A 19,153-nucleotide genomic window follows, 5' to 3' on the forward strand; every position below is an offset into this window, starting at 1 on the left:
CACAGAGCCCGCAGCTGTGGCGTCGGGTCGGCGCGCGGCAGTGGCTGAAGCTGGAAAGCGCATGCGCGCCGTCACATGCAGATCGTCGGAACGACCAGTCGAGACGACAGGAAATCGTGAAGCTGTTGACATCCGCAACCACAAACCCAATCACGATCGCACCATGTCAATTCTCGTATGGCCACCCGTAAGCGACGCAGACCTCTCTAAAGAAATCGAATCTACATCAGCACGGGAATTAGAATGGCTCCTATCTGCTCTCCAAGATACCTTAGCATCGCTCAAGGCAGGCCTCGAAGAATGCGCCGCGCTCCTTGCACCAACCGAACCGGGCTCGACTCTCGTATTATCCTCGCTACGGAGTGAGAATCTCAAAGGCTACATCACCCGACTTGGTGGACGAATCGTCAAAGGCGACATTCAACTCCGTCTGCCCTCACTCCCACCGCCGCGAGGGCAGAACGCATACCGGCTTTCGGTGTCATCACAACCCACCGCGCCGACGATAGTACTAGAGCAACTTACGACCACCAGAACTCTCATAAACGCATGCTTGGACGTAGTAGATGCGACACGCTGGACAGGCGATGCGAACAACGCGAACTTCATCTCCGGCCAGCTCAAGCTCCTACACGATAACATTCAAGAGGCGAAGGCAGCGTTGAAGGGCGGATCAGAGGGACAAAAGGGAAAGACATGGTACGAGGATCCACTTGATTCGAATGTGTTCGACCCTCCCTTGCCGGGGAACGTCTCGTTCCACTTGTCAATATCCGAAGCCGCGCTCCTTCTACACGTGCGGACATTGGAGGCTGCGTATCCGATCACAGGGACCAATACCCCGTTGTCGACGTCGAGTGGATCTTACACTGGCTTCTCTTTGCGCGAGAGATTGGCGACGGCCTTGACGGGCGGGAGACCTGCGTTCCACGACGAGGCGCATGAGGTGTTTTCGTACAGAGGACAGGAGGTTCGCGTGCGGGACAAAGTGCGAGTCGAGAGTCAGGATCCCAGTCTGATATCTGCTATGGCGAAGCTGGGAGCGTTGGAACGAAACATTGCCCTGTCCAGGCGCTCGCTTGATGTGGTAATGGGGCACGATTCAGACGACTTATGAGCTTAACGCGGCACAGTCACGTAACAATTGCTTGGTATCAGCGCAGCACATCATTATTCGTGTCCGAACCATTATTTACATCCAATGAAAATCATCAAATCACTCGTACGCAGCGATGCTCCAAGCCGACCGCAAGGGTGCACGCAAGCTTACTCTCCTCCGCCGCCGTCATCTCCGCCACCATCCATACCATCATCGTATCTGTGCGAGAGGTTAGCATGCCATGTTACATCCCAAAATTGGCCTCGTTTTTGACCTACCCGTCCTGATACGCTTCCTGCTCATCGTGGTCGTTGGCCATCATACCGCCTACCATCATACCACCCATCATACCAGCACCCAAACCAAGTGCCGCTCCGCCGCCGGCTCCAAGTCCTCCACCGTGTCTCCTAGGCGGGCCGTACATGCCCTGCTGAGGATAGCCGCCATACATGCCACCGTGGTGGCCTCCCATGGGATACCCGCCGCCGTAGCCTTGCTGAGGGTATCCGCCGCCGTAATGCCCTTGCTGCGGGTATCCTCCTCCTCCCATGTACTGCTGAGGCGGCCGCGAGCCGCCTCCGCTAAGCTTAGACGAGATCTTCGAGAACAGGCCCTTCTTGCCCGACTCCTGTCGCGGCGGCAGCTGGTTCTGGCCGTAGGGGCTAGGGCTCCCGGCTCCGTACTGCTGCTGCGGCGGGCCTCCGTAGAAGTTATCCGACGCGCCGCGATGCGCCGCCGACCCGCCCGCCTGCTCTTGCTGCTGCAGCCGCCGCGCCATGGCCTCGTCGCTCTCGTACGGCTGGTTCGCGGGCCCGGGACTCTGGCCGTAGGGATTGTTGCTCGCGAACGCCGCGCTCTTCTCAGGCGGCGCGCCGGTCGACGAGCCGTGGTCGTAGCCAGGCGGTGCGCCGGGCGGCGCCCCCTCGCCCGGCGCGTACGCGGGCTGCGTGGGCATCTCCCATGTTGTTTCTTTGGTGACCGTGTTGGCGTAGAACCACGCCTGGTACTGGTCGTTCCAGATCGCTTTCCAGCCCGCGGGGACCTGTGGAGGCGGTGGGCCCTGTGCGGTGCATGCGCGGTTAGTTGCTGCTATGCGCTGGTGTTGGCGACCGGGGTGCGGGGGCTTACTGAGGGTGGCGCGAACTCTGACATGCTGTTGCGCCGGGTTCCTTGTGGTTTGTGTGACCGTTGGTCTGTTGTGTGTTTACTCGGTGATGGCGGCAGGTGTCGCACGGGAAGGGTGGGCTAGATATGGCGCGCCACCGTTGCCTTCAAGACGACCGATTCCTTTCTGCTGTCGTCATGCTGGCTTGGAGCGGGGTGGCGCAGCGGGGCAGTCCAGCTGCGCCCAGAAGAAGCGAGATTGGCAAAGTTGCTTTGTCGCATCGCCGTCCCGCGGATTCGGGAGGATGAAAACGATTTACCGCGATGGCTATGCAGCTCTGGTGACTTGAAGAGACATACGAACCGGAGTCGCATGGACTGCTGAGCATTCCACCAGATTGGTAGGATCGCTAACCGTGCGAGTTGCACAAGCTTGATCTTGGCTGTGTTGACTGTTATGGCTGGGGTGGTTTTTGAGTTACGGTAGTGTCATGGGTATGTCAGATGCGGCGTCTTCAGGCTCTTGGGTAGAAGAGGGCTACAGGAGTAAATGATTGGTCTGCATCCGTCGAGAGAGTTCGATTAACCTGAGATGGGCATGCCAGAAACCTGTAGCCCATAAAACGGCCACGTGCTGGTGTGCTTCTTGTGCAGGAAGCACCCAGGCGCTTGACATCAGTGCTACCTTATGGAAATGATGATTTCCATGCCATGTTGACTCACGGACGATCAAAGTCATTTGCAACTACATTATCCTAATGCCTTTCCAGATTTACCGCGGTCATGAAAGCACCTGCACCAGTCCATCCGTGCGACTTGTTTGGGCGTTGCTCAAAGAGCTTGGGAAGATCAATGTCATGTCCCGATATATCTGCAGGATCGTACAATGTCCTCTAGGTTCTTTCATCAAATCCATCATATAGCGGTGGTAAAGTCTTTGACACTGAACAAGCCGATCAACCGTGTTGATGTCGTGGTCGACGTGAGCATTTGGAGATCCTAGGGTTAGGGTTGGGGTCATAAGTCGATAAACGTTTGTCAAGGCCGTGGCTTAGAGTCGCTTCGCCATGGTGAATGCGGCCGCACTGGAAGCTACTCTGTGATCGAATTTTCCTTCGTTAGCTCCTTACGATCCCTTCACTGTATGATATCGAGGTGCTGGTGAATGCTCGAGTCCATCTGCCCTCGACGGTCGGCGCGGACCGGACCCAGGCCCTTGGCTCACGTGCGGCGACCGGTTACGTTGCAGTGGGCTGTCGCAGTGGGTCCGCGTTGCGATTGAGCTCCGACGCCCGTACTTCGCGTTACGCTGACGGACGTCGCGCCTCACCTTCTGTATATCACTACCCATCTCCTATCAACATCCATACCGGACGGGCGCCGGGAGGCTTTGGCTGAGCTGTTGCTGCGAGGACACGGCCGGCGAAGCAACGCAACCCAGGCGGGAGTGCGATGGAGGATCCCCAGACAGCAAGCGCCATTCGAGTCCAGCCCTGCAAGAATACTCCTGCGTAGCTGCTTGACTTTGCAATAGCATTGCGCCTACCTTCTAGCCGAATTCCTGGTGAGTTCTGCTGATGTCCTCATCACGCCTTCACGCGATGGCGTACCGCAGTGGAGGACATCACCGCCACAATGCCGCGCAAAAAGTACCGTGCGCTGGACCTACAGCAACTAACTTCGCCCCGAAGATCCAGATCGCTATCCGATCGCGCGTGCGATCATCTTGACAGAAGCGACTCCCTTCTCTCAGAGAATCGCAATTCAGCGCTCGTCAACACTTCATCAACCAATTCGGAGTCGCTCAAATTACCGAATACCTGTATCCTGGGACCGTCTTCACGCCAGGCTCTTGAGCTATTACGTTTTGGATCTGCAAGCAAAGCCATCGAAACACCTGCCGCAAGTTCAAGTCCTTCGCTTGTGAAGCCGTTGGAACCTCGCATATTCCTGGACAGCGAATTTCCGCCCTTAAGTCAGTCTTTGTCACACCCTCCGCACAGCGGTCACCCAAGGCGCTGCGTCACGTCGCCGGAGTTGGGACACCAACCGCACCCATTACTTTCACCGTCTGTCTCCTCCTGGACCTTTGACACCTGTTCTGAAGGAACGGTTCCCCTTGATTTGATCTCAAACCCAGACTGCGGGCTGGACTTGCATCTTGCCCCAAACTCTGCGCAAACTTCCATCGAGAGCACGGAATTACTCCCGGTGTATAGTCGGGATACACTTCCGCGCTCAGAATTGTGCGCTGTGTCAGCAGACTCGGCAAAGCGTTCGTTTCGGAATGATATGGCCTCTGCCTTTCCGCAGATGTCTGGAGATGCGCGGCGGCATTATCCGTCGGGGTCAAACCGATATGAGAACCGCCCGCCTGTGAACCGCCAAACATCTTGCAAGAATGGCCCACTTTGTAGAAAATTCCAAGAAGGTCGGCTCATGTGCTCCTGTATAGGCCCATGCGGGACAAGAAGCTCATCCGTCGCAGGTACCTGCCCATTCAACCATGATTTCTCTTCAACTTTACCACCGGCAAATGGTCTCGGCGTGTTCGTTGCCCGTCCCACGTATTCCCTGTTCAAAGCTAAGACTCGCTTGTTAGCCCGAAGAAATCCTTCAATGTCGAGTCGCCGTCTTTCACGCCGAAGACACTTGCAGCGCAGCCCGCCGCACCGCAAAGTAAGAACATGGGCATTTCGCCCAAGGCTGCTGCTGCTGCCACATTCACCCCTCGGGGCTCAGGTACGCAGAAGCCCGGTCGTAAAGAACGTCGGGTAGCGCCGCAAGGCTCACAAGTCGAAGGCACGGTGACACCTGCATCCGCATCGCACTCAAAGGCTCCGTCGAACGAATTCGTTCCTCAGCAAAACTTTCAGAATACCTTTCAGGAGTTCGTTCCACAGAACTTTGTCTCGGCCCAACAGGTAGGTTTGAGATCATCAGGAAAGAACCGGTTTATGAAGGCTGGGCTGACAGCCATCAGGTCGACCCACAACCACAGCTTGGTACACCTATCAGTGCCTTCGCAGATCCCTTCTTGGCTACTCAGGCGCTTCAAAGCCTGGACGGCAGCCAGGCGACCATCAATCCATATGCCGAAACTACACCCGCCGTTGGCGCGCAAGCGTTCTTCCAGGATACTTCGAGCTTCAGGCACCCTCTAAACTATCACTTGTATGCTTCACTGGGCCCTAGGCGAGACCAGATGATGCTTTACCAGCGAACAGCCGCCGACTTCTTCATACCGGACGACCTTCGCGAAGATCTCCAGCGAAAAGCGGAAGCGACGCTTCAGACGTTCCCTAATAGCACGTTGCCACAGAACGTGGACAATCACTTCCATTCGCTGGTTGCCTTGGACTCTGTAAACTCGAGAACTTCCGCTACATTTGGATATCCAAGCTGGATCTACAAGGCCACATCGAGCATCGATGGCAACACATACGCACTGCGAAGGATTGAAGGATTCCGATTGACGAGCGACCAAGCCATCAATACCAAAACGACCTGGAAAAAGGTCAACAACGGCAACGTGGTCCGAGTGCATGACGCATTCACCACTCAAGCCTTCGGAGACCGGTCACTGGTGGTTGTACTTGACTATCACCCAATGGCTCAGACTGTGACAGACAAGTTCTTCTCGCGCGCCGCCATCGCTAGCAGAAACAACCAGATCATCCCCGAGCAAGAAATTTGGGGTTACATTGTCCAGCTCTCAAACGCTCTGAAAGCCATTCACTCTAATGGTCTGGCAGCAAGGACTTTGGTACCATCGAAGGTCTTGGTCACCTCGAAGAATCGTCTACGCTTAAGCGGCTGTTCCATTCTGGACATTGTCCAATTCGAGCAATCATCGTCGATCATAGAGCAGCAGCAAACGGACCTCCGAGACCTGGGACGCCTCATGATTGACATTGCAACTCGCAATTCTGCCGCCCACAACAACCCTGCAAAAGCGCTGGATCTGGTCAGTCGAAGCTATACTGACAGGTTGCGAGCCTGTCTACAATGGCTGCTCGCTCCGCCTCAAGTGGACCCGCATACACCCACTGAGGAAGCCATTGCCGCAAGTGCCGAATACAACGTCAACACATTGATCGGCAACATATCAGATCACGTCATGAATACTTTCGACAGCAGCCTGTCGCACGACGACGACTTGACTTCGAACTTCATGACGGAGCTCGAAAACGGCCGCCTAGTCCGCCTGCTGACAAAGCTCAACGCCATCCTCGAGCGACCTGAATCTTCCGCTCCTAACTCCTCAAACAACCCCTCTCACATCAACCAGCCCTCGAATACTTGGAGCGAGACAGGCGAACGCTACTACCTGAAACTCTTCCGCGACTACGTCTTCCACCAAGTCGACCACGACGGCCGCCCGGTCCTCGACCTGGGACATATGATTACATGCCTGAACAAACTTGACGCTGGCATCGACGAGCGCATTCAGCTGGTCAGCCGCGAGGAGCAGAATATCTTTATCGTCAGCTACCGCGAACTTAAGAGAGGCGTGGAGGCTGCGTGGGGAGAGCTCAGTCGAGGCAACAGGAGCGGGAGGAGATGAGGCTTCTCCGCAAACATTGAAGCCAGCACTCCCGCTGAAGAGCAAAACACGAAACTTGAAGAGATGGGGGCCAGCGAGGGAGTGGAGCGTCAGGTTGAGAGAGAGGTGAGTGAAAGCAGAAGGTTGGGTTATCACAGAAAGTGCTTTCGCGAGCAGAAACCAAGTTAGATATACTCTAGTTACTCAGAAACAATTCAATCCCGCGTTTTTAGATCAGAGGTCTCTCCATTCCATTCCCGGGCTCCTCGGAAGGCCAAAGCCGCTGAGTTCGAAGGTGCCAGGGTCATGGCTGGGTCTTGGGGATGTTTGAGCTTCGACTTCATCCCGATGCAGAATGTACCACACCCCTTGGAACCAGCCGACTGGGGATTCCAGACCGTCTCAATAAGTTGGCCCGGCGCGAGCGATAAGGAGTGCAGTAATGCTGAGAAGCACAAGCAACTCAAGGCCGTTGCGGCAGAGTTGGCGGAGTAGCACAGGTCCGCGATCTTATGGATCCCTGAGGATGGCGAGATCTTGTACAATGACCTGGGCTTCTGGATTCTGGAGCCGTGGGATAGTTGTGGTGGCCGGGTTACTTTGGCTGGAGACGCGGCGCATAGCACGCCGCCGCATCGCGGACAGGGGCTGAATAACGCTCTGCTGGATGCTTGGATACCGTGCAGGCGATGGAGGAAATCGTCGCTGGTGAGGTGAGACAGGACGAGGAAATTCAGCGGCTCAGCGACGAGATTGCGGAGAGAGAGGTACGAGGGAGACGAGGTCGAGCATGGAGAGTGCTTCGGGGAGTTTTGGTATCGACAACCTGGAGAGTACTCCTCTTTTCAAGGAGGGCCTGAATAAATCGAAGGGTATCTAGGTCTATGGTTGCTCGAAGCGTGTATACAAATAAAGAGATGTATGTATTTCAACAGAAGAGAAGGCCAGATGGTGTCCGACAGTCGAATTTGACCGACCACTCTGGCAAGTTCGAACGCCGCCATGAAGTTTGCAAGGCAAATTTGTGCATCGTTCACCAGACAGAGTAGCTGGCGCAGGGCAAAAGTCCTTGGCACTTGATAAGCTAGGCGAGGCGAGTAAGTTGGCGAGCAAAGAGGATGAAGAATGTTGGCGCTCAGAAGTGAAAATATAAATCTTTGCTTTTGAAAAAAGGCCGTAATCTCATAGTCAACTTGACTTAGTTGCCAATCTTGTAACCACCCGGCAGCAGCTTCTGGAAGACCCTGTTAGGGTCGACCTTGCGGGAGATGTCAAGCAGACGCTGCTGGTTCTCCGCGCCGTAGCCGTCATAGATGGTCTGGAAGTAGGTGGAGTCGCCCATGTAGGTGAAGGGGTCCCAGAGGCCGGCATCCTGGGTCGCGTTGGCGATGGTCCAGGTGGTGTTCTTGACCCACTCGTGGACCTGCTCGTCGTACTGCGTGCCGTTCCACTCGACAACCTCAGCCCAGGCCATGTAGGTGCCCTTGGTCTCTGGGTCGAAGCCGAGGGCGTTGCCGCCCGGGTTGGCCTTCTGCGAACCCTTGTACCAGAGGTCGCCAAGAGGCTGCCAATCGACGCACACAAGGATCAGGTCCTCCTCGGGAACGATGGCCTGAAGGGCGGGGACGGCCTCGAGGAAGAGGTCGTTGACGATCTGGACACCACGAAGAATGTCTTCGTAGGTCTTGCCAACGTGGGTGCCGGCGATGAACATGTCGTTGATGTGGGGGATGACGAGCTCACCAGTCTCATCGGCGAACTCAGCCTGGGTCTTGAAGGCGACAGTGCTAGAGACAGAGGGAATCTCGAAGAAGGGAGCGAAGCAGTCCGGCTTCTCAACATCAGGGCTGTCGTAGAAGAGGATGGCAGCACCAACGGTGGCGTTACCCTGCTGGATGACTTGGGGGACGACGTGGGCGAGCGGATCAGTGTTGTACTGAGAGAAGTTGGCGGTAGCCTAAGTGTATAGTCAGTAAGTGCCAAGGGGGTGTGACGCAGTAATGGAGGGCTCTTGGCTTACCTTGAGGAAGGCATCCATGTCAGTAACAGAGTAAACACCAGCGAGAACCTGAGTAGAGGGGAAAGTGTTGAGCTTGAACTTGGTCACAATGCCGAAGTTGCTGCTACCACCCTTGAGAGCCCAGAAGAGATCAGGGTCAGAACACGCGGTGGCGTACTTGACGGTACCATCAGCCATGACGATCTCGTACTCGATGACATTGTCAGCAGCCCAGCCATGCTGGTTGCCCTGGAAGTTGACGCCGCCAGCAAGAAGGAGACCAGGAACACCAACGGGCGAGAGACGGCCACCAGCGGCAGTGAGGTTGTAGTCGCTGAGGTAAGAGAAGACAGTACCCCAGTCGTGGCCGGGACCAACCCAGGCGTACTTGTCCTCCTCGTTGACCTCCAAAGCGGTCAGGTTGGACATGACGAACAAGGGACCGTCATCGATGTTGTTGGAGCCCTAAACGTGTCTCGTCAGCCACGACGGACCGGCGTCTCAGGATGCTGGGATTCACAAACCTTGATAGCCATGTGGCCACCGCCACGAACGGCAAACTGGGTGTTGGTGTCCTGCATGATTTGGACAGCCTGGGCGACCTCATCCGCGGTGGTCGGACGGAAAACGCATTCCGGGTCCATCAGCTCATTGTTGGACCAGAACTGGGTGGACTCGTAGTTGTAGACATCATCGCCACGGTAGTAGATGGTGTTAGGGACATGCTCGCTGAGGGCGTCGCAGCCATTGGAGTTGCTCTGTCTCTTGACGGAGGCCGCGGCCGCGGCCTGGAGTAGCAATGGCGCGACAAGGGACAACATGGCTGTTGCAGACGTGCAGATCGAAGATGATGACCAGTTTCAGGGAGCGGGACAGCGATCAGCTTTTAGCAATGGCACGCTTAGCAAGGAGACTATTGCCACCCGAGTCTTCAGCGATTCTCAAGCGGCCTTCATCTCACAGATGAACGGCGTGAAGATCTCGAGTCAAGCCGTTGCTGGAATCAGAGCAAACGCCGGAACCCTTGTGAGGGCTTTCCGGCCCTCCACTGCTTCGTGGGTCCCAAGGTGGAGCCCAGTAGACGCTTGCACAGACACTAAGCTCGTAGGGAAAATTGGCCGCCTCTGGCAAGAGACGGACACGAATAAGCGAGCATCTCTCTCTAGTTGTTCAGCGAGCTTACATGCCGTCCTCTCGTCCGCAGAGCCGAGGATCCATTGCCTTGGGTCACTTCGTCCGGGAGCTGGTGCTGGCCGAGGAAAAGAGCCGTGGCCGCTGGGTACGGCGCCATCACGCTATGCAGAGCGGTGGATGCAGACGGCTCTCCCAAGCATTCGGCCAAGTCTAGCCTCGCGCACTGTCGCCGTGTTGGCCGAGTTTCTTGTCAGAGCAAAGGGGACGTCGAGGATGCCTGCTGTGCGGCGGCAGCGCGCATGCTTCTATGCAGGCACGCGCGGCATGGCACCCTGCATATGTATACACAATGGCAAAAACGTGAATGCAGGTCCCACCGAGGCGAGGTTGCTGGCGGGTGGCTTGAAGGATGATCTGGCTTCATGCCAGGAAAATCTTCAGGTCCTGTGGCGGCATTGGCTGACGCCGTGGCTGGCCCCTGCCGGAGAATCGCACTTAAAAGTCGCACAACACTCTTGCGACCACCGGGACTTCCCAGATCATCAGATCCGTCCCGGCGACGACCGCAACCGGATCAAACATACCAATTCGGAGCGTACAGTATGTATGCAAGGCAAGTTTTTGCGAGGCCTCGCCAGGTCCCACCTCTCCACGGCCACGTTTTTCACACCACGGTGCCGGCCTGTATGCCAGCCTTTGATGGAGACCGTGTCCTGCGATTCAGCGCCCGGACGACGCCACGTGGAACTATTTCGTCCCGCTCGTGGAAAATAACACAAGCCACTGATTCACTGTCAGTCAGCCCTGCCGAGGAATGGCCTTCGAACCTCGGCCACTTGCCGGATCGCACGGCGCAGGCGAGAATCGCTATCAGGGAGGCGAGGGAGGGCTGCTATATATGCGGTGGGAGATAGATCAACCAATCTTCCAGGCGTGCCAGGGCGCGCGCCAGGTTGACGGAGAGACATGCGCGAGGACGGGGTCTCGGACCTCCAGCGATCCCTTGTCAACTCGAGCTCGCGGGACTCCAGGCACGCAACCCAGAAAATTGGAGATGGTCCGTGAGCCTATGGCGATGAATGGGGCGTCTCCGATGTGAATCACCGACTCCACTCACAGTGCAACATGGGCGGATACGCTTGAGCTCTAGAATACCTATGGGCCCTTGAAAGACCCCACGATACTCTGCTCCGCGGCCTCTACGCCATCGCTCAAGCATTCGGTCGTTTTTGGAACATGCGCCGACCGTTAGAGAAGTCTCTCGGATGCTGCACAAAGTTACGGGCCTACGGCTGAGTACCACGCCGACTTGTAGGCTTAACAGCCACTAGCAAAGTTTGGCGATTAATGGTCCTAGAAACACCAGCGTGACCACCTACTATCAATCGTGCTTGCGCTATACCCTTGGACCCACGCCACGCTAGCCGGGGTCTTGGAGATCACCTCCTTAGCAAATTCGGCTCCGGACTGTGGTGCAAGAGCGGCATCACGTACCACCTTGGGAGCATGTTTGGCAATCCTTAAAGGATCTCTTCCCTGCCCGACGCCATGATCATTGTGCTCACTGACCCTACACAGCGCCAAAGCATTGCATCGACCCTGGCGCATCAGAACAATCATCATGTCGACGTCGACGTTGGACAATGGCATCCTCTACGCTGCCAACCCTCCGGAAGGTGTTGAGCGGAATCCCGACCAGTCACCTGATGCCGCCGTCCTAACCGTTGTCACCGGCATTGTCTTTCCTCTAGCAGCAATCAGCATGCTCATTCGAATGTACGCCAGGATAGTCATCATCAAGAAAGTTGCTTTCGATGATTGTAAGTTCAGAATCCGTCAATGACCCGGGCTTCGATGCTAATGGTTTCGCAGACCTTATGATTCTTGCTTTCATTTTCAACATCTTGGTCGTTGCATTCACGCTTGACAGTAAGTTGTAGTCGGCTTTCAGTCTCTCCACATCAATTCTAATCCTTATTAGTGCTCAATTGCGGTCTTGGGAAACATCTGTGGAACGTTCCCATGACGCCGGATTTGTACCCTATGTTCAACCTGGTAAGTAGCTTACCACCATTCACAACCATGCTCTCTTGACTAATTGAACTCATAACAGAGGAACCTGCTCGCCGCCATTTTCTTTTGTGCTGCTACTGGTCTGGCCAAAGGCAGCATTTTGCTCTTCTACCTTCGCATCTTCCCTGCCAAATCGGTCGTCATTACCGTCTGGAGTGTCTTCGCTTTCACGGTCGCTTATTCAACCGCCTCTGTGTTGGTCAATATTTTCAGCTGCAACCCGGTTTCAGCAAGCTGGAACCTCGCAGATGTCGCCACTGGAGTATGCATCAACCGGCCTGCGTTCTATTTTGCGCAAGCAGCGCTGGGAATCTTCACCGATATTGCGACTGTCGTGATCCCGGTGCCTCTCCTGCGCTCGCTGCAATTGAGAACGCGTCGTAAGGTGGGCGTCGCGATTGTGCTGACCCTGGGTGGATTGTAAGTACTGTTGAAACGTTCGATGTGATCGATGGCTGACCTTGAGCAGTGTGTGTGTTGTCAGCATCATTCGTCTCCAAAGTCTCTACGTCTTGCTCAACAACCCCGATCTCACCCGTGAGTTACCTCATCATTTGCAGTACGATGAACGCGGCTAATCAATGATCGCAGACAACACCGTCCTCGCACTCATGTGGTGCATTCTCGAGCTCAACTTGAGCATCATTGGCGGCTCCATGCCCGCAATGAAACCCGTCATGCAGAAATACTTTCCCAGGCTGCTCGCCTCGACCCACGGACAAACCGACAGCAACGCCTACTACCTGGACGACTCGCGCAGCAAGCCCAAGCGCTCGCGCATGACCGATCCTTACAACGGATCGATGATGCTCAGCCGCGACGTCGACAACAAGTCCGAGAGCGACCATAGCGACAGGAACATCGTGGCCTTCGACGTCAGCACTAAGTCAGATGGCGGAGTCATGGGCGCAAGCTTGACAAAAGGAGGCGAACAAATAACGAAGACCATTGAGTACGGGTACGAAGTGTCTGGCGACGAGGCAATCCCCCTGCCGAGCGCGTCGCACAAGGACGAAGAAGCGCAGATGGTGCGCGGCCACACGCCTCCGAGGTTCTAACATTTCCTTTTTCTCTTTCTTCTACGATACCCAGTTGTCGGCTATCGCTGGCAAGCTTTGGACACGGCCTATTTCACCCTCAGATGACCAGATCCTGAGGTAATTTCCATATTCATGTCTTTTACTGTCTAATGTAACAAAGTATACAGAGTTCGAAACATTTACTCTCTGAAGTCTTGAAATCTCTGTGCCTTCCGTCCAATTTTACATTCACTACTCCGTCGCCCAAACAAAGCGCTTCCGATCGACCGAAGTCGCAATCGCTTAACGTGATCGGGACTCATCTCAGCAGCTGAATCAGGCAATTCAAAAGACAATAACGACAAGCACTATGCGCTGGACTAGTCACTGAATCCACACAAGGCTTATAAGCGAACCATACCACCGGGTCGCAAAGCGCGAACTTCGGGGATGGTCATATACCGCCGCTTTCACTCGGCGTTCCTACATGTATAGCAGAACCAGGCAGCCGAGCCATTAACACAACTCGTATATCGTTCGAATCAACGCAACCTGCCCCAGCGGATCTCAGCATCCGCAACACCTCCCGTCCAATCATCACCCCTGCCATGTATGTATAGTACCTGAAAACTAAAGTCGTCATCCACACACACTTGCACAGGGCACACACATGGTCGTCGTGAATCCTGCCGCTCCTGCGCAACGGGGCGTGCTCCGTGCGGCGCGGTGCGCGCTGATCGACACTTTGGCGCGCTGTTCGCTGCAACTCAGCTTTGCTTCCCCGAACGCTCGCGCGGACGATCGCTGGGTCCACCATTTGCGCGCTTGCGCGACAGTGTGATGGACTATCCACGGACCGGGTTCGCTGGGCGCGTTTCAGGGAGTTTTCGGGGAAATTGGTGGAGGAACTGTCAGAGGCCGCCGACTGCCGGGTCGTCTTGTCGCCGATCTGGGCGACTGGCTCGGTGGGCGATGTTCGGGACGAGAGGGATGGGATCTTGGGAGACTAGCAGTATGGTGTCGGCTCTTGAGCGAGGGGCGAGATTGGTGAGCCTGGAGCAGTGGAGGGTCAATCTTTGGAGGTAGATGACTCAGCCGTCACTCCCCTCTCCTATCTCTTGCTATTTTATCAAGCTTCAGCGGCGTTGGCGGCATGCGAGAGCCGTGCAGAGTAGGGACGTCAGGCGTTCCATCATGGCACACAGCAGCAACATCCTACATGCCGAACATGTTAATCACATTAGGGCGCAGGCCCTGGCTCAACGACCAAGGGCTGGGATACAGATTCCTTGAGATGTACCGAGGCACAACCGTGACGATCGTGTGTGCCCTTATGCACGCTTCGTCGCCAGCGGCTCCTGGATGATGGGCAACGGATCTGCTCTATGTGTATATATCTCCGTGGCGGAGCTGTGGGTTACAGAATGAAAACCGTTGAAAGACGAGGGGCGCCAGAATCCTTTGACGATTCAGTCTGGAGAATGTCAAATCACCCTTATGATGCACCGAGTTGCGTAATTGTTGGTCTCGATCCGATCCCAAGACTGTCGATTTTCGCAAGGACACTATTTTTCGGGTCAGGTCCTTGTACTTCCGTGCTCAGGAAAATCATCACTCGTGAACGGAGATCGGCCAAGCGTGGCTGATGACCACGAAAACCACGCCCTAGAATAAAATTCATGTACTTCGTCAAGAGTGCCATGGGACGTTCTCATCCTGAACCTTTTCACCAAATACTACCTATGCATGTTAAATTGGTCCGCCGTGGTTGCGAGACGTAATATCTCTCTGCTTAGCTTCTCACTCAAAACGCTTTCACGGTGCGGTATCTGCATTTGCAATATGTGGATAAAAGTGTTTCAAGTATCGAAAACGTCCATTTGAAGGCGCAGATACGCCATTGTCATGTGTCGCCTAGGACGTACTTTAGAATGCTCGGTTCTGAACCCCAGACCCCAGCCGCGCTAATTTCTCGCCTCGGCTCATCAGCAAGGAGGGCCGGACGCTGGGCTTCTCATCGCGTCACAGCAGGCTGTCGCATGTGCCCTCAACCAACAACACTACACCTGGAATTGCAGGATCGAGCGCCGGCGCTATGGAGCGTCTCAAGCAAGCCGCAGGGCATACAAAAGATGTCGCAACCTTACCGCCACGATTGCTGGACATGTACAGCGAGTTCATCACCAAGAACGCCGGCGCAGTGGGCCAGGTCGAAGGCGCGCTGCGCTCGTTGACCTACATTATCCCGGGTAAGCGATGTGGATCGCTTTTTTCTCGCGTCGCATTTGACTGATGATATTGCAGGCCGCTTCAGGGAATCCGAAATCGCATCGGAGTCGCTCAACTCCGGCGTGCAGCTTCTCGGACTCTACCATGACGACCTCTTATCGCGCTCGCTGGCGCACTCGCTGCGACACAAGCCGCAGACGCTGCACAACAGATATACGCGATTTTACTGCCAGAAAAGCAGCACATACAAGCGGACAGCGCTCACACTTTCTTGTGTCCAATATACCGAACTTCTTCTGGAAATGATGGCAAAGCGGAGGGGAGAGAAGGCGAGGTGGAGAGTGGTGGTACTTTTGGAGGCCGTGAAGGCGCTGTGCAGGCTCATATTGATGCGCTTGACAAACTCGAGACCGTTATTGAATCCGCCTTTGCCGGAGAGGGAAGTGCAGGAAGAGAAGCCCACCACAGACGAGGATGATACGATACATTCGCCGCCCTCGGAGGAATCAGAGGTTTCACACGCTGGATCCGAGAAATGGACAATGCCTCGCACGTCTTTAACTCTGCCGCCACTTCCGAGCTCTGAGGATATTTCGTCTTACCTTCTGTCTAAGGTCCTTACAGCCGACGATGTCAAACCACCCAAGGCATTGCTCCAACCCACGGCGGGATTTGGCGAAATAGCAGAAGTCATCTATATCTTGCGACCACTTATTTACACATCCGCTATGGCATACTGGAGCCAACGACAGGATGGCAAGGGCAAAGCAGACTGGCGGCCGTGGCTTATCGGTCTGTCGATCGAATACGGTGCACGACAACTCGCAAAGCGCGATCTCGAGACCAGAAGACCCGGCGGAGCCAGAGGCTTAACCCAGCTCGAACGCGACGAATTCAAGAAGCGCAGCTGGGGCATGGCCTGGTGGGGAATGCGCGGCGCCTTCTACGAGAACGTCACCCGTGGTATGATTCTTGGGTTTGCGGGCAAGCTCAAGGGCAAGCCGCTGTTGGACATGGTGGGCACATTTGTGGAGGACTACGACTTTCTCTGGGAGCAGTATTACTTTCCCACCGCCACTTTGTGAGAATGCAGTGTTCCATCTTCTGGCGCAGATCAGGAGTTCAAGGGGCCATCAGGCCGCCGTAAGCGGGTGCCTGCAGGGTGGCCACGGGGTTGCATTCACGCATTTGCTACGTGTCTTTAACAGCTGTATACCATGTTGTAATTTTCGCAAAACGTCAGGAATGTCTCACCGTCTCGCACTACCATTCATCAAAGCACATTGTAGTGAAACATTGCAATATCAGAGGTAACAGCACAAAGGACCATCCGTCTCGGCGTTCACAAAGCCAAAAGCCGAAACCCTCAAAGTTCCTAAAACGTCACTTCTAGACTGCACGTCGAGTCCAGAGCCACCATGGCGTCGAGGTAAGGCCGCATACTCCCTGAAATGTCCTAAATACCTCTGACAGCCCATAGATTCCACCAGCGCGACGCGCGCAACGCCCTCTTCTCCTCCTACGACGCCCAGACACGCTCCAGGCCCTCCTCCGCCGCATCCTCCCCAGCTCCCGGCTCTCGCTCAGGAGCTCGCGCAACCCCATACTCCGCCGCCGCGAACAGCTCGCCGTATGCGTCACAATCACATCTGAGCGCGGAGCCCTCTGGCGCCGGTTTCAGCGCTTACCCCGGCGCGAATGGAGACGTGAATGGCAGGGCGAGCGGGGACGGAGGGTTCAGGTCCGCGACGCCGAACAAGAAGGGCCAGTATTCGAATGCGGTGCTGGATGAGCTCGAGAGTCAGAATGAAGAGCAGGTTGGCGTTTTGAGTGGGAAGGTGCGGATGCTGAAGGATGTGAGTCTGCCTTGGATTTTAGGTTTGAGGGGTGATGGGAATATGGTTTGCTGATGCTGGGATTCGAACAGTTGACCAACGCGATCGGCGGCGAGATCAGAGACTCGACCGCTCTCGCTGAGAAGATGAATGACCAGTTTGAGGGAACGCGGAATCGCTTGCGCGGCACGATGAACAGGATGTTGCGGATGGCGGAGCGCACTGGTGTGGGTTGGAGGGTTTGGGTGGGGTTCTTCTTCTTCTTGATTGTGCTGTTCTGGTACGTGCGACTTTCATGAAGGCTTGCTGGTATGGGAACGATCGTTTCGGCGCGGCGTTGTGGTGCTTCGGGCAAGATGAAAAAGATATGTACAGTTAATGGGAAATGTATAATGCATTGTCAAGAAGGACTTCTGGACGCGGTCGAGGTGATTATCGCAGGAGCGACTTCTCCGAGGAATGGAGGCCTAGTAGTATGAGGGGCCAAACGAGGATCTCTCAAGCGGCATGAAGGTCTGCTTTACTGTTGGGGTCAGGACATGGCACCCAACTCGACCAAGTTAGCTTCAGAAGCACGCCATCGCCTATCAGTTCTAGCGTGAGCGAGTTGTGAACGATCCAACATCAAGGGAAGGCACATTCATTGCAGTGAAGTACTCATGTGCGGCTCTCGAAACTGGGATAAGCCCAACTATTGCTTTCACCTCGTATCTGACAATACCTTGCTCTCTGTTTGTTCAAGGTGTACGTAAATTGACGACTGTTCCCTCCCTACTACATGAGTCTCTCTATCGACCACGCGAAGCGCAAAAGCAACAGCCCTAGGCTCTCAAGGTGAGCGTCCAGAGCACCGACCTTATCGATCTCATGATTGTCTTGCTTCTTTGTCCAGGCAAGCATATCTTCCAACGTCGCCATTGCCCTCCCAAAGCTCTCTGAGCAGATCGCAACAGCGGTCGCCAATTCCATCAAGTCCGAAGAGGTCAACAATTAAGCTATCAACGCCCGAGAAATTGGCCGCGAAGTGGGCAAAAGCGTTACTGCCGTTTTCAAGGACGTCCAGGCTTCTCTTCTGAAAATACCCGAGACTGCCTTGTCTTAGCTATTCAAGCCGCAACTTGATACTAGCGCCCTTCGCGCGCAGATCATTGGTATGAATGACCTATCGCCTTGGCGGGAAGCATGTTAAACATCTGACAGCCAATGGTGCCCAAATTCTCTCTCGGTACCAAGGAAATAAGGACTGTTGCCAGTGGGTTGAAGTCCTCACTTTCTATCGCAATGGGTACACTGCAGCGATGGTAGTGGCCAAGAGGGCTCCCGGTCTGGAAGGCTATAAGATCAATATCCCTATTGCGCCAACTCAGACGGAGAAGTACTGTTGGCTCTCAACGAGAAGACCAAAGCCTGGTTGGCTCGAGCTGAGGAGCTTGTCAAGAACGAAGGCTTTCATGACTTGGGAATGTTGGATATTGCGAGACTTGATGAATTCGATGTTTAATCAGAAAATGCATGATCTTTATACGGATCTGTTTTGACTTTGAACGCTCAAGCTGTGGAGGCTATTCAGAATTTCTGTTGCGGTGTGTGGCTAGCCGCAACAAAGATCAATGAACTGTGTTTGTGGATAAGATGGCCACTCAGTTGACGCATGTCTCCCACAATGTAGGTGAGAAACATAACATGCGCCAGTATCCAAAGGAAAGAGCGAGGCTGAGTGCTGAGTTGCGTGTAATTGCGTTATAGCGATCGATACAGTTGCGGAGCTGCGTATGCTTTGCGCTCCGCTATATCCTACGCCTTTAGAAACTGCATCACCGTTCACTCATTCGAGGGTTCTTGGTGAATATGGGAACAGTCCTCTCGAGTTGGGCCGTAGAAATAGAAACCGCGAGGATCTGCATGACTTGTGAAACGTTAACCAATACGTTAACAAAAGCAAAAGATGATTCGCTTGTTCAGCAGGGTAAAACAGCAACATCAGCAAAAAGTGCAAAAGAACCTAGCCCCTCTCCCTTCGAGGGGCCGAGAAGAAAACCGCGAACGATTTTACTTACACGAGGACATGAGTATCGGCGTCATAGGTCTTAGTCTTCGAAGCAGCCCCTCCCATGG

The 19,153-nt window shown here is 54.9% G+C and overlaps 7 protein-coding genes across 7 annotated transcripts; 5 read left to right on the forward strand and 2 right to left on the reverse strand.

Annotated features, from left to right (window-relative positions):
• Positions 1–163: 163 nt before the first annotated feature.
• WHR41_08542 (uncharacterized protein) lies at positions 164–1,117 on the forward strand (the record flags this gene model as incomplete). Its single annotated transcript, XM_069377146.1, has 1 exon — positions 164–1,117. The coding sequence occupies one exon, from the start codon at positions 164–166 to the stop codon at positions 1,115–1,117; it is 954 nt and encodes a 317-aa protein (XP_069225707.1).
• A 149-nt stretch (positions 1,118–1,266) lies between these two features.
• WHR41_08543 (uncharacterized protein) lies at positions 1,267–2,251 on the reverse strand (the record flags this gene model as incomplete). The annotated part of the gene is made up of 3 exons (XM_069377147.1): positions 1,267–1,318; positions 1,378–2,159; positions 2,228–2,251. 3 exons carry the CDS (start codon positions 2,249–2,251, stop codon positions 1,267–1,269), a joined length of 858 nt encoding a protein of 285 aa, XP_069225706.1.
• A 2,174-nt stretch (positions 2,252–4,425) lies between these two features.
• On the forward strand, positions 4,426–6,988 carry pan3 (PAN2-PAN3 deadenylation complex subunit PAN3). The gene is made up of 5 exons (XM_069377148.1): positions 4,426–4,634; positions 4,692–4,752; positions 4,806–4,945; positions 5,006–5,127; positions 5,187–6,988. Exons 1-5 carry the CDS (start codon positions 4,496–4,498, stop codon positions 6,768–6,770), a joined length of 2,046 nt encoding a protein of 681 aa, XP_069225705.1. The 5' UTR covers positions 4,426–4,495; the 3' UTR covers positions 6,771–6,988.
• Positions 6,989–7,907: 919 nt separating this feature from the next.
• Positions 7,908–10,243, reverse strand: WHR41_08545 (uncharacterized protein). Its single transcript, XM_069377149.1, has 3 exons — positions 9,273–10,243; positions 8,770–9,213; positions 7,908–8,706 (listed from the first exon to the last, which is right to left on the reverse strand). Exons 1-3 carry the CDS (start codon positions 9,567–9,569, stop codon positions 7,948–7,950), a joined length of 1,500 nt encoding a protein of 499 aa, XP_069225704.1. The 5' UTR covers positions 9,570–10,243; the 3' UTR covers positions 7,908–7,947.
• Positions 10,244–11,503: 1,260 nt separating this feature from the next.
• WHR41_08546 (uncharacterized protein) lies at positions 11,504–13,013 on the forward strand (the record flags this gene model as incomplete). The annotated part of the gene is made up of 6 exons (XM_069377150.1): positions 11,504–11,702; positions 11,755–11,811; positions 11,864–11,937; positions 11,996–12,375; positions 12,425–12,492; positions 12,547–13,013. 6 exons carry the CDS (start codon positions 11,504–11,506, stop codon positions 13,011–13,013), a joined length of 1,245 nt encoding a protein of 414 aa, XP_069225703.1.
• Positions 13,014–15,000: 1,987 nt separating this feature from the next.
• On the forward strand, positions 15,001–16,440 carry WHR41_08547 (uncharacterized protein). The gene is made up of 2 exons (XM_069377151.1): positions 15,001–15,223; positions 15,279–16,440. Exons 1-2 carry the CDS (start codon positions 15,070–15,072, stop codon positions 16,286–16,288), a joined length of 1,164 nt encoding a protein of 387 aa, XP_069225702.1. The 5' UTR covers positions 15,001–15,069; the 3' UTR covers positions 16,289–16,440.
• Positions 16,441–16,471: 31 nt separating this feature from the next.
• Positions 16,472–17,445, forward strand: WHR41_08548 (uncharacterized protein). The gene is made up of 3 exons (XM_069377152.1): positions 16,472–16,632; positions 16,684–17,059; positions 17,131–17,445. The coding sequence occupies exons 1-3, from the start codon at positions 16,622–16,624 to the stop codon at positions 17,335–17,337; spliced, it is 594 nt and encodes a 197-aa protein (XP_069225724.1). The 5' UTR covers positions 16,472–16,621; the 3' UTR covers positions 17,338–17,445.
• The last annotated feature ends 1,708 nt before the right edge of the window (positions 17,446–19,153 follow it).

Source organism: Cladosporium halotolerans (assembly GCF_011745625.1).
Source record: "Cladosporium halotolerans strain TM138-S3 chromosome Unknown Sca47, whole genome shotgun sequence".
Taxonomy (NCBI): domain Eukaryota; kingdom Fungi; phylum Ascomycota; class Dothideomycetes; order Cladosporiales; family Cladosporiaceae; genus Cladosporium; species Cladosporium halotolerans.

Excerpts from the sequence above, each read along its gene's own strand:
- WHR41_08545 (XM_069377149.1), bottom strand. The coding sequence starts at position 9,569 with ATGTTGTCCCTTGTCGCGCCATTGCTACTCCAGGCCGCGGCCGCGGCC. Across the intron at positions 9,214-9,272 it reads GTGGCCACATGGCTATCAAG|GGCTCCAACAACATCGATGA; the intron begins GTTTGTGAATCC and ends AGACACGTTTAG. Across the intron at positions 8,707-8,769 it reads ACATGGATGCCTTCCTCAAG|GCTACCGCCAACTTCTCTCA; the intron begins GTAAGCCAAGAG and ends CTATACACTTAG.
- WHR41_08547 (XM_069377151.1), top strand. The coding sequence starts at position 15,070 with ATGGAGCGTCTCAAGCAAGCCGCAGGGCATACAAAAGATGTCGCAACC. Across the intron at positions 15,224-15,278 it reads GTTGACCTACATTATCCCGG|GCCGCTTCAGGGAATCCGAA; the intron begins GTAAGCGATGTG and ends ATGATATTGCAG.
- WHR41_08548 (XM_069377152.1), top strand. Across the intron at positions 17,060-17,130 it reads AGGTGCGGATGCTGAAGGAT|TTGACCAACGCGATCGGCGG; the intron begins GTGAGTCTGCCT and ends GGATTCGAACAG.
- pan3 (XM_069377148.1), top strand. The coding sequence starts at position 4,496 with ATGGCCTCTGCCTTTCCGCAGATGTCTGGAGATGCGCGGCGGCATTAT. Across the intron at positions 4,635-4,691 it reads TTGTAGAAAATTCCAAGAAG|GTACCTGCCCATTCAACCAT; the intron begins GTCGGCTCATGT and ends CATCCGTCGCAG. Across the intron at positions 5,128-5,186 it reads ACTTTGTCTCGGCCCAACAG|GTCGACCCACAACCACAGCT; the intron begins GTAGGTTTGAGA and ends GACAGCCATCAG.